Source organism: Lipophrys pholis (genome assembly GCF_963383615.2).
Source record: "Lipophrys pholis genome assembly, chromosome: 21".
In the NCBI taxonomy this organism is placed as follows: domain Eukaryota; kingdom Metazoa; phylum Chordata; class Actinopteri; order Blenniiformes; family Blenniidae; genus Lipophrys; species Lipophrys pholis.
Genome location: NC_137649.1, coordinates 16,024,235 through 16,036,260, shown reverse-complemented (window position 1 = coordinate 16,036,260; position 12,026 = coordinate 16,024,235). Strand labels below are relative to the sequence as shown.

General features: G+C 42.7%; 1 protein-coding gene across 1 annotated transcript; it reads right to left on the bottom strand.

The window, feature by feature from the left end:
• Positions 1 to 11,633, bottom strand: stmn4 (stathmin-like 4). The gene is made up of 6 exons (XM_080491037.1): positions 11,514 to 11,633; positions 4,170 to 4,232; positions 3,817 to 3,912; positions 3,522 to 3,727; positions 1,664 to 1,855; positions 1 to 767 (listed from the first exon to the last, which is right to left on the bottom strand). The coding sequence occupies exons 2-6, from the start codon at positions 4,180 to 4,182 to the stop codon at positions 708 to 710; spliced, it is 567 nt and encodes a 188-aa protein (XP_080347163.1). The 5' UTR covers positions 4,183 to 4,232; positions 11,514 to 11,633; the 3' UTR covers positions 1 to 707.
• Positions 11,634 to 12,026: the final 393 nt, after the last annotated feature.

Below are 12,026 nucleotides of genomic sequence, written 5' to 3'. Positions count from 1 at the left end.
CTGTTATTCTTCAAATTATCTTTTCCTCTTCGCATCTGGAGAGACAAACAAAGTACTCATTCTTTATTTGGTATTCATGAAGCGTTTGGGGGAGATTTTCCGAGCTTCAGACCGAACGACTCCAGAATCGACGCAGGAGAGCGGTGGACTGGGGGGGGTGGAGTGATTTTTTTTTGCTCCATAAACAGCAGAAGCTTGTCTTCGCTGTTCTCGTGGCGCAGGCGAGCAAAAACACACGTAATCATCCTGCGACTCAAAACCTCTAGGGGCCTTTTGGTTGACTGTTAAACAAGCACTTGTGTGTTCACTTTAATTGAATCCTTTTTGTTCGGATTACACCTGCGAGACTGTTTGTTTCCAAGCGTCTCGCAGGAAAAAAACACACAGCTCGGGTGTTGATGCTAAAAAGCTAAAATGAAGAGCTCTAAGGGACATTTTCACCCAAAAAATAAATAAAAAAATTCAAGCTGACACTTCCTTTTTTTTTTTTAAACCCACTTTCATTTAGAAAAAAAAAATCAACATCAAGAGTCGGCTAAACTTTGTACAGCTTATTCAGAATCGTTACATCAAATACGAAAAACTCGCCTTTTCCTCTTAATTTGAGTTGCGGAGTTCCTTTTTTTTTTCTTCTCTTTTTTTCCTGGTTTTTTGACATCTTTTCTTTTTATTTTAAAACTCCCAGTCTCGCTCCTTCCCACTCTCGTCTACCGGCAGGCCTCCTCTTTCATCTCCTTGTTCTTCCTCACTTCCTCGGCGTGTTTGTCCTGAAAAAAACACACAGAAACACGAGAATACAGCCGCATTAATGAAGGAAACAGCAGCGGCGCAGCGAGACAAAAGCTCGGAGAACTCATAAAGCTTTGATTATGCAAAAGCGGCAGGGAGTGGAGAAGTCTTTTATGGGATCATCTAATATTCATTATCAGGCATGTAGCTTGTGAACAGAACAGTATTAAAACGGAATGACTGCTTTTGATAAAGTGTATAAATTGCACTCAAGATTTTCGCTCTTAAAGGCATATCTTCCAATATCATTTTGGGTATTTGAGTTAGAAAATAAGCACATTTACTGATTTATTTGCAGGTCCGCTTGTTTGCAATCTGCTTGGCAGATCGCTCAAGTAAATAGATAATACATTTTAAAGAATATTTAAGTTTTTAGTACAGAAGGAACAAGCAAACTCTCCTGTAAACATCTGTATTGATGACCTGGTATGGTCTACCCGGCAGAATCTGGCAGGTTAGAGGTCAGTTAGCACATCTACAGTCTTCTTATCCTGCTTGATCTGGTACTTAACTTAAGTTTTAATGTCCTGTTATTGAGCCCACTTGGAGAAATTCCTTCTCCGCATTTAACTAGTCATATTCATAGTTAACCTTAACTACTTGTGCTTGGAGCAGTGGGCTGAAAATATTTAAATATCCCAACAGGTGTCAGACATGATGGTTAAATGAGAAATACAGTAGGTAAAGCATTTCATGCAACAGAATATGGAGACAAAGTTTGTGTTGTGTGGGAAAAAAATCCTGTAAAATAACTGTAAAAGAAAAATTTTGCCCCCTAAAATTTAAATATAAAATGAAATACAAATGAATATATGGAAAAAGAATTTTTATGTCAAGCTCTGCAGATGCAAATGTTGTGAGGATTGGGCGTTACCTTCTCCTGCAGCCTCTCCAGCATGGCGGCCAGCAGAGCCTCCCGGTTCTCCTTGTTGGCCTCCATCTTCTGCTCCAGCTTCTCCTTGGCGTTCTTGATGAAGTTGTTGTTCTCCTCAAAGGCCTTCTGGATCACCTCCCGCTCGTGCTCCCTCTTCTCGGCCAGGTGCTTCAGCAGCTCGGCCTCCTGGCACTAGAGGGAGACAGAGAGCATTAAAACACACCCTTCCTGAGCACTTTTTAAAATACACAGTCCTACAACAGGCCCCTTGACTGCTGATCCTCAGGGAAAACCTTTTCTTAACAACATTTCCAATTACACTGAACATCAGGCTTTTGGAATTTGACACCAGCCTCATTCATCACTGGCCAGAAAGTCAGTGAAAGGGTTTTGCGACCTCATCCGTCAGGAAACTCAAGCTGTTGTAATTTCACTCCAGCTTCATTTATCTATTATTTGCAGTCATCCTGTGCTTTTCTCTGAAGTGACTTTCAGAAATACTCTTATCTCACTTCAGAAGTCAAGTGTTGCTTTTCCAAAGTCACCTCTTGCTAAGCTAACCACGATTAAATGAAAATCAAGAAAATCTAAATTTTCTCAAAAGCTACAAAGACTGATTTAGATGTATGTAGGATCTGTGGAGAGAAACACAGTTATGTTGGAAGCTCTAAAACAGCTAGACAAAGGTAATTTAATATCTTGTCCTATATAAAATGGCTGGAGGAGGTAAAACAGCTTAAAAGGTTAAACAGGACGAGTTAAGGTAAAAGAAATGGTACAAATGGTATAAGAAGGCATAACTGTTAAAACAAATGGTTAAAACATCTCAAGCCACTATAAAAAGTAAGAACTGTCACATCAACTAAAAGAGTTAGAATGGCTAAAAAGATTCAAAAACAGTTAAAATTGCTAAAAAGGCTAAAACAGTTGAATGAGAAAAAACGGCTTGAAAGCTAAACTGGCTAAAGCAGCTAAAAATGGACAAAACAGCCAAATCCACTAAGAAAGGGGGTAAAACAGCTAAAAATGTAATAAATGTTTTACAGCGATTCATTTTGTGTGTTCTACTTTTAAACATTAAAGACATTTTGTGGCTCCAAGTAGAAAGTATCAAAAGTTTCTCTTGGGATCAAATAGGTTTCAGACTGCTGCACTGGGTTAACGTTACCTATTGACCTCTGACCTCCTTATACTGCTCATCTTACATGACATATGTGCACATCAAAGAGTATTAACATGCAAGACATTTAAAAAATAAAAAATTGGAGTCAGTGTGAAATGTTTGCATGTTAACAGGTTATTAATCAAAACCTAGTTGTTTAAACTTTAATTTCAGCTTACTGCCACTGTGACCTTTGCGTCAGGAAATGTTTTTATATTATAAGTTTTAACTCTTTAACGCCTTTTTCATACAATTTCCCTAATGTGAGAAAAGCAACCGTCTGCTAGCCTGACGTTGCATTGCGTAGTCTTTGGCCGGATCTGTTCTTTAAACTCTGTCCTCACCTTTCCCCTCCTCCCCCCCTCTCTTCTGTCCTCTCTTCTTGATGAATATGAGCCATTGTGTTCCCGACCTTGCTCGGCTGTCCTTGTACTTTCATGTCCCTCTTTTCATCCTCCCACCTTTCCTCCCTTTCCCCTCCGTCCAGTCCGCCGCTCGCTCGCTCCTTTCATCCGTTTCCACCTTCTTCTCTCCCCCCCACCCCTCCTGGGCTGATAAATCACTCGGCCAACAAAGGCCGTGGACCAGATGTTTGACAATGCCTGAGCTGGACACAAATAGCTGGGGGCTGCTATCACGGTTAGATTCCTGGTTGTCATGATGATACCACCTCCACCCACCACCCCCCCCCTTCACCTTTCGCCTATCCTCGGCCGCCTCCAGCTTCTTCTGGATCTCCTCCAGGGAGGGATCGCGGCGTTGCGGCATTGAGGTATTGAGCTCTGGCACGCCATCGAAGGAAGGGGGCTTGAGGATGACCTCGAAGGCCTGGCCCGAAGCTCTCTTGTTCAGCTCGATCACTTCCACATCTTTGATGACGCACCAGCCGAGGTCCACCGCATCTGTGGGACGTTTATCAAGCCGGTTCAAACGCAACTTAATCAATCAATACCTTGGCGTGATCTAGTTTCCTGGTTGGGGACTGTCTTACCTTCTGCCTTGTAGGTGGGTTGTTCTGCAGTGCGTGGATTGAAGCAGGAACAGAACAGAGACACCAGGGGGAGCTCTTTGACCTTCTCTTTATAGGCTGAGGACACATAATTTGTTGACTCAAACTGGGCAATGAATAAGCGTTCAAGCCCCCCCCCCCCCCCAATGATGTCCTTTTCACTGACAGAGACTGGTCACGCTCAATCTGTTACGATAACGGGTAAGATGATGACACGACGCATGACACAGGTGTTCAGTTCTGCTGAGTAGTGGAGAGGAAGTAGAAAAAGGGAGGGGTGGGATGGCAAAGGGCTTTTTTTTTTTTTTTTTTTTTTTTGCTGCGACTGCATTTACCTGCCAGCGTCATCTTCTCACTGCGTATGCGACTCTCCGGGGATGCTGAAGATCCGTCTCACTCTGCCAGAGAGATGCGACACAGAGAGAAAGGGAGGAGGGCGTGAATGAAGCAGCTTTAAAACAAAGGTCAAACAGTGAGCGCGAGGCGCAGAGGCTGGGGAGACAATCAGCAAGATGGAACACTGCAGAGCGCCCGAGCTGCCGGTTACGGTTTAATTCCACCAACATCAGAGCGAAGGGCAACGGCCGCACTGATGTAGCGTTTAATACTCTCCATGGAAACCCAACGTGTGCATAAATTAAAGATGATTCTTACTAAGTAAGTTTCAGTAGAGGTCATCACACAGGTTTCCTGACCCAAAGTCCTCATCACTGAGACAGTCTTCGGTTTTTCGTTGGTCTTGAAATAATTCTTATTTGGCGGTGATATGAAGAGACCTCAAAGAAAAGCAAATGAACTGAAATCAATTCAAATGATCCTGTCTGCTATGAGGCCAATGGGAGGAATGCAAGAGACGGGAGTGGGGGGTGGCGCAGTAAAATCCTGCTGCAGCCAGACTTCTAACCAGCCGCTCAGTGCATCAGTGCATCAATGCATCAATGCAAAGGTTGTGTGCATTGATGTAGCGCTCACTGCAGCCACCCGGCTGGTGGTTGAATAAGGTAGCGCTGTTATTCCCACGCCCGTTTTTCATGGCCTAAAGCTTTTATTAGTGGAATCACCCACACTTCATCTGGTCCTCAGTCGGGGGTATCCACCCCCAGAACAGGAGACATGAGTTTCACCACTGTGGTATTTTGTTTATATTTGTTGGATCGGCTTAGAATTTTGCGCAAGATTTATTTATCTTATTGAGAAATCCAGCAGCCACAGCTCCAGCAGTCAGCTATTACCAGTCTGGCCTTTACCAGCTACTCACTAGTCAATGGGGGGCGATAAATTTGGACAAAAACGAGCCAAAAACAAGAAGGTTTAGTCCAGCACGCAGTGTGACCTCGCGACAGAAATAACTGCTGTTTGTGATTCATCCACTAGGGGTCACACTCTAAGTGTGGCGCAAAGCACAAACATTTATTTTGGATTTCTTTCAGAGGAATCGTGTGACAGAAGGTATGATTGGATTGGCGAAGATGGTGTAAAGCTGTTTACGGCAGAATGATGAACGGACTGTTTTATTTCTCTCAAAGGGCTTCACACTGTTAGTAACAGTCACCTGTTCTCACACACTAAAGATGAAATGAAGCAGTGAAAGGTGCTCAACCATCCATTGGCAGTACTTTGAGTTTTAATGTATGTGGACAAAGGGGAGATGTTGAACCTCTAATCTTGTGATTGAAAGACAACCTGCTGCACCAACCGATCCACTGCCAGCCCCTTTATAATGTGATCAGAATCCATGTTTAGCAGATTCACTGAAGGGCCCCGGTGTTTTGTGTGTCTGTAAATATAAAAACAACGATGGCAATGCTCAACTGGTTGTTAAAGGAGACAAATTTGCTTTGAGAGACGTAATGAAACTTTCTCTTTCAGGACATGACTGGAAAGCAGCCGTCCAACTATCCAAACACTTCTTATCCGTCTGCCCAGCAAAGATCCAAGTAAAGCTCATTTATTTAAAGAACTGGGGAGCATCATTCTTTCTTTCTTTCTCTCTTTCTCCTTAGCCTCCTGTGTGTTTCGCAGGAATGAATCACAGCACCGGTGCAAACCGGACAAGCAGCTGTAAATTTTAGACAAGTTGCAGGAACGAAACGGGGAAAGAATGAGGGTGGTATAAATAACAAAGCCCAGCAGCAGCCTGTTACACCACCTGCTCAGAAGGTGCCTAAAACTGTGCTGCAATATGCCGCACAGGAGCAAATATGTCTCCGTGATAAACTGATTGTGGATTATCACATTGTTTATGGGACAAAAATCCTTTTTAACAATAAAAACCTGTGAATAGGCTGACTGGATGTTGTCAAAAAGCTTCCATGTGACTGTTGTTGGGGTTTTTTTTGACAGAAAAGTTGAATTTCTTCGTTTGTAACAGTTCTTTTTGAAGAAACATGAAACTGTATTTCTCCATAAAGGGTTAACGCTGAAGTTAATACATTTTGAATGAAGCTGCACTGATGCCCGTTACGCCACCAGATCTCATCACCACCTGCTATCACTCCATCCCCCCACCTCCGTCAGATGGTCTCATCATCACCCAACCGATCGACATCTGACCAACAGCCTCGATTCGTCCATTAACGCTACGGAGACTTTCAAATCCCTTTAGCCTCGATGATGAAACGCGACCAAATAAATACATCATATTCCATCAAGTTATTTAAAATGGCCTTCCATGTTTGAGGTTAATCCAATCAGCAGAGGCATTGATTTGTGGAATACTTCTTGTTTGCTCGCAGGAGAATTTGATCTTGTGAGAATTGAAGAAGGCGGCTCGTTGACATGGTCTTTGATTAAACTCCGCGAAACACACCCCTGTGAATCAAGAGTATATTTTTAGGAAAACACCCTGTCGTGTCTCGGAGAAAAGTAGCCGTCACTCAACGCTTCAGGCTTCTTTCAGTAGAGATCCCTGAGTGCTGCAACAGTAGCGGAATTCTTTTAAATGCCAATCTCTCAGAAGGGTAATGTACTTCACGGACGTTTAACGTTAGAAGCAGAACTGTAACCTGAGCTTTTGGACGTGGCGTCGTCGCACCAAGCTTGTCAAGACGAGGCACATAAAACTCCGGAGTTGATCTACTGAAGGCTTGCACGTACTAAAACAGGTAAAACTGATATTAAGCCCACACACGTGGAGAAGCTGATCTACCAAAAGGAGGCGCTGAGGATTAGATGTGACGGACGGACAAAACCATCAGAAGCCACAGCTTTGACTTTGTGATTACCTCCCATATTACGTTTTAAGGTTTATTTTGGCCAAATTCAGATGTATTTGCTGTAACGCTCCGATATGTTTGATTTGTTCCCCGACCGACAGCCCTGACTGCATGGTGCCACATTGAAATCGGAGCTTGTGGGGCTCCTCGTGGGAAACAAAAGGCATATCGCTTCCAGCAGACCGTTGTTGTATAAACAGGCCTAACGCACACAGCGCCCTCATTTGAATACTGCTGTTTGTTCACAGGGTGATTCTCAGTTGACCCGCAAAACGCATGCAAATGGAAAGAGCAATCAATTTCCATGAGCCTGCAATTTGGCAGGTTTAATACGGGATGTTAGCAGATCGGGGCCTCTCCGTCTGCATCTATCACTGCAGTCCCACAGCAGAAATGCTCACCTCCACAAAAAATGTTGCTGATTACAAAAGTCTTTTCTCGACCCTGCTGGAAACAAATACAGTCCTTATTTGGAGATGAATAATTTCTAGCTTGCTATCCCTGGCCCCCTCTGTTTTGGAGAATTTAAGACCCGGTTCAATTTAACTGTTTGTTCTTCAGTAGAGGTTATCCGCCTCCGGAGCATCTGTAGTTTGTCATGTGGCCTTAGTCTATAGGCTACATGTTTCAGATTATGGGGTTTTAACAACACCCCTGGAGTTAAAGCCGGGGTTGCAAAAATCAGCACAATTGTACATCCACTCCTTTCAACCATTAACCTTATTATTAGCCTTATCAAACTTCACCTGTTTATTTTGATCAAAATCTGACACCGAAATCGTAAATCCCTCAGCTATGAAAGCGGGTAAAAAGCTAAACATCCTCTGAAACTGTAGCAACTGTAGCAATGGCTTCACTTCTTAAGTCTGCATGTTATACATTTTTGCATGTGCAGTACAATTCCAAACGGACAAAGTCTAACATAATAAAGAATATGAGATCAAAAAAAATGGTATAAAGGGAGATTTTGTGGTTTGTTTGTCATGTGAGAGTCAGACTCGCTCTCTCTTTCAGCTTTTAAGATTTATGCTAAGCTAAGCTACTCTAAAAGTCTGCATGTATGACAACTTGTTTAAATCTGACGTTGGGAGCAGACATGTACGGTGCTGGTGTATCAATTTAATGCATTTGCCCTCATAAATTTGGAATATAAAGCCTGTTCCAGATTGTGCAAAATACTGGGAGAAGTTGATGAATTCAAGTAAAAACTCGCAATGTTATTTATAAAATCTGAAAACATTTACCTAACAATTCGGAACTAAACCTGCAGAAATGTTATTGTGGCATTATTGTGATGAGAGTAATTTCTTCACCTTGACTGTGACTTTTGTTTGCAGATTTAATAACATATAATATATATAAGATACATAGGATTTTAACCCCATCTTAGCTCTTTTATTCAAAGATCTTTTTTTCAGCTTGTTTGGATTGTGACAAATCATTTTGTGTCGTATTGCGTTTCTATTGTTTTCTTATTGTTTGTTGCCAAATTTGATAGCTTCCTCTATCAACATTTCCAACACTGTGGTACGACATTTCATTTTGTGCCTTTATCAGTGTAGATCTCCAGCCAATCACTCCAGGGTGAACAACAAGATACACCCATGGAAACAATCCAGTTTCAAACAGGATTTTAGTAAATCAGGCTTAAAAAGGCAAAACCTTTCAAGTTTTCGTTTCAGAAAAGTTTCATGTTGTCACATCAACATTTTGGAAACGATGCCCATTTACATGGACGCTGAAAACGATGTTGTTTTCATATTGGGCCACTAGTGTGTGCTGTTTGTCTTTGTAATGAAATCTCACACACAATTGCGTGCAGAGAACAAGATACTATTAACATTAAGAAGGGTGAGTTAATGGACACTCGTATGGACAGACAAAATTGGACTGTAAAACTACAAAGTCTCATGGGAATTTAGACTGGGAGTGACGCCATTCTGGAGGTCGCCATTGTTGTTATTGTTCATCTACACTTACATGTGCAGAAGAACTGTTTACTATGGCCATGCTGTGGATGTAGCAGTAGCAGCGTTTCGGAAAGGTTGAGTTTTTTGCCCAGTTTACATGAAGGTGGAGTCGGAGTCTTTTCAAAAAGTTCTGTTTTCTTTGACTCGGAGCAACGTTGTCGTGTAAACAGAGCCCGAATCCACATCTATTTTATTTCCTGCTACTTCCTTACAAATGAGACGTTTCATAAATTGTTCTTCTCTCAATTGTCCATCTTGACGTTGCTGCAGGGTAAAGCCAAGCTCGCTGCTATTAGTCTTAGTTTCTGGTAAACTGAGACTAATTGCGTCACAATCAGGTCATCAATTTTCTCTTTACCTTTCAGGAAGACACAACAGAGGGACATTTATTATATAATGGCACCAATCACATTTAGCTCACACAACTATTGGAATGCCACATCCATCCATCCATCCATCCATCCATCCATCCATCCATCCATCCATCCATCCATCCATCCATCCATCGTGAGGATCAGTGAGCTGCAGAGAGTGAGAGAGGAGTGTACTAATGAGGGAAGCACTGTGGAGGAGGAGTGACACCTCATTATATGGAGCAGCACAAACTCACCTGACCACCCTGACATGGCTCCCGGTGGGACCGACACACACACACAAGGACACACCGGGCACGTTCTCACACACACACATGTACATGCATGCTAATCAGGTAGTCAACACACACACACACACACACACACACACACACACACACACACACACACACACACACACACACACACACACACACACACACACACACACACACACACACACACACACACACACACACACACACACACACAGCTGCTTCTCATCTTGTGAAACCACCCAGGTTGCAGATCAATGAGCTGCTTCCTGCAGCAGTGAGGAAGCTTCACTTCTCGTTTGTCGGTCGGAGTCAGCCTGTAAAAGCCTCACCACACAGGAGAAACATTCAGGGTCATGTTGTAGGCAAATTTTGCTGACAGCTATGTCATAGTAAGGTTACCCCCCCTCATATAGCAACTGTTTTATGATATTCATGGGGTTTTTGTCCCGGGAGACGCCCACGCTTCACATACGCTGAAGGTGACATTTCTCACAATATGGAAAATAGAAAAGCCAATCACTGCTAATTTACTTTTAACAAGTTCATCCTAAAATGTTTTAAATTTTGGGAAACATTTTGGGAATTCAAATCAAAACACCGTCAAGCTAAAAATGAAGCAGCACTGTGCAACTAACTGGTGCTTCTTCAACAATAAAATACACAAAACCTAATCATTAGCTGTTTATTTACGTCTTTGGAAGCTGATTGAGTCTTTTATACAAGTGTTTAGCAGCAGTTATTAGCTTTTTTAAAGTATACTTTAAAAAATTTCTTATATTAAGTATTCTTACATCCCCCCAACCATCCACCATTAACTGATCCGATTTTCATTTTCTCTGTTGCTCTTGTTGTAATCACAACAGCCACTAGAGGGCACCCTCTGTGCTGAAAGTAGTTCAAGTAAAAAAAAAAAAAAAAAAGAACGACTGCTAATAGCTTCCAAATGTTAACATATCCCAGTGTTTTGCAGAAAGGTTCAATGCCAACATTTCACTGAGAAACTGGGCATCACATGTGGAAAACAATCCGGTCGTAGATGACATTTGAAATGATCTGCGTGCTTTGCAAAGGTCTCACAAAACCACAAATACAACTTTTTGTCTCATGCTTGAAGCGGTTTTGTTTTCACTAGTGCCAACTGAGATATCACATTTTCTACCAGCGGGACGTCTGGTTTTCATTTTTCACACACAAGCACTGAGCTCTGATCCCTTCAGTCGCCTCAATAAAAGTTTTTTTAAACTTTAATTTCTACTTTTACACATTTCCAAACTCAAACACGAGAAATAAAGAATGAGTACAGAACAAATTATTATTATTTTTTAACTTTTTAAATCTGATTTAAATCTGAGTATGCTTATTTTAAATACCAGTATTTTCTTTTATATTCTAACTTCATTCTAAAGTTTCAAAATGATGAGGCATCAAGAATTCTGGAAAATAGATCAGATAAAACTGCTTGTCACATTTTTATGACATTTTGACCGAGATAAGTTTGGATTTTCCGCATTTTGCCTGTTAAACTGCAGGTTTTTGAACTGAATGTTTCTTACACATACATCAAATTCCACACACACACACACACACACACACACACACACACACACACACACACACACACACACACACACACACACACACACACACCATCTCCATCCCGAAAAAGCAGAAACAAAGCCGCGGAGGCACATATGGACGATCAATAATAGATGACAGTGGTTTCACGGTATTCAATTGCAGGGTACACTGAGTTCTCTCTGGCTTTGCCTCAGCAGGTACCACCGCATCATCAGTATCCCACCATCGCTTCGCTCCACGCAGGTGGAGGATTCATGCAGTGAAACTTGTGTGATGGAGACTCACCCCCCTCTGTCCCCTGTCTTCTCCTCTGGAGCTGATGGTGGTGGTAGTGGTGGTGGTGGTGGTGGCGGTCGTAGTGTTGGTGGTGATGGACCGGTTCTCCCCGTCTGGCTGCACAGATTCAGGCGCCGGGCAACAGCATCAGCAACAGCATCAGCGCTGCCTCCATGACATCACCATGGAGACGCCTCATTGGTGCGAGACACTGCCAGCATCCGTGGCCCTCGTCCAATGGGTGCAGGGAGGAAGGATGGGGGGAGGGCCGTCGGCCCCTTTGTGCTGTACCGCAGGGTGGGAGGTGGGTGGTGGATAGTGGGTGGGGGAGTCTTTTATTACATGCTGCAGGAGTGTGTGACTGGATGCGTGCGCACAAACGTACATCATGCATGAGAGAGAGTTCAGAGAAGTAAGGGTGGAAAATTAGTGTGTGTGTGTGTGTGTGTATGTGTGTGTGTGTGTGTGTGTGTGTCTGCCTCAGCAGGGGGGCCGAGCTAAAAAGCAGAGGACACTAAATTA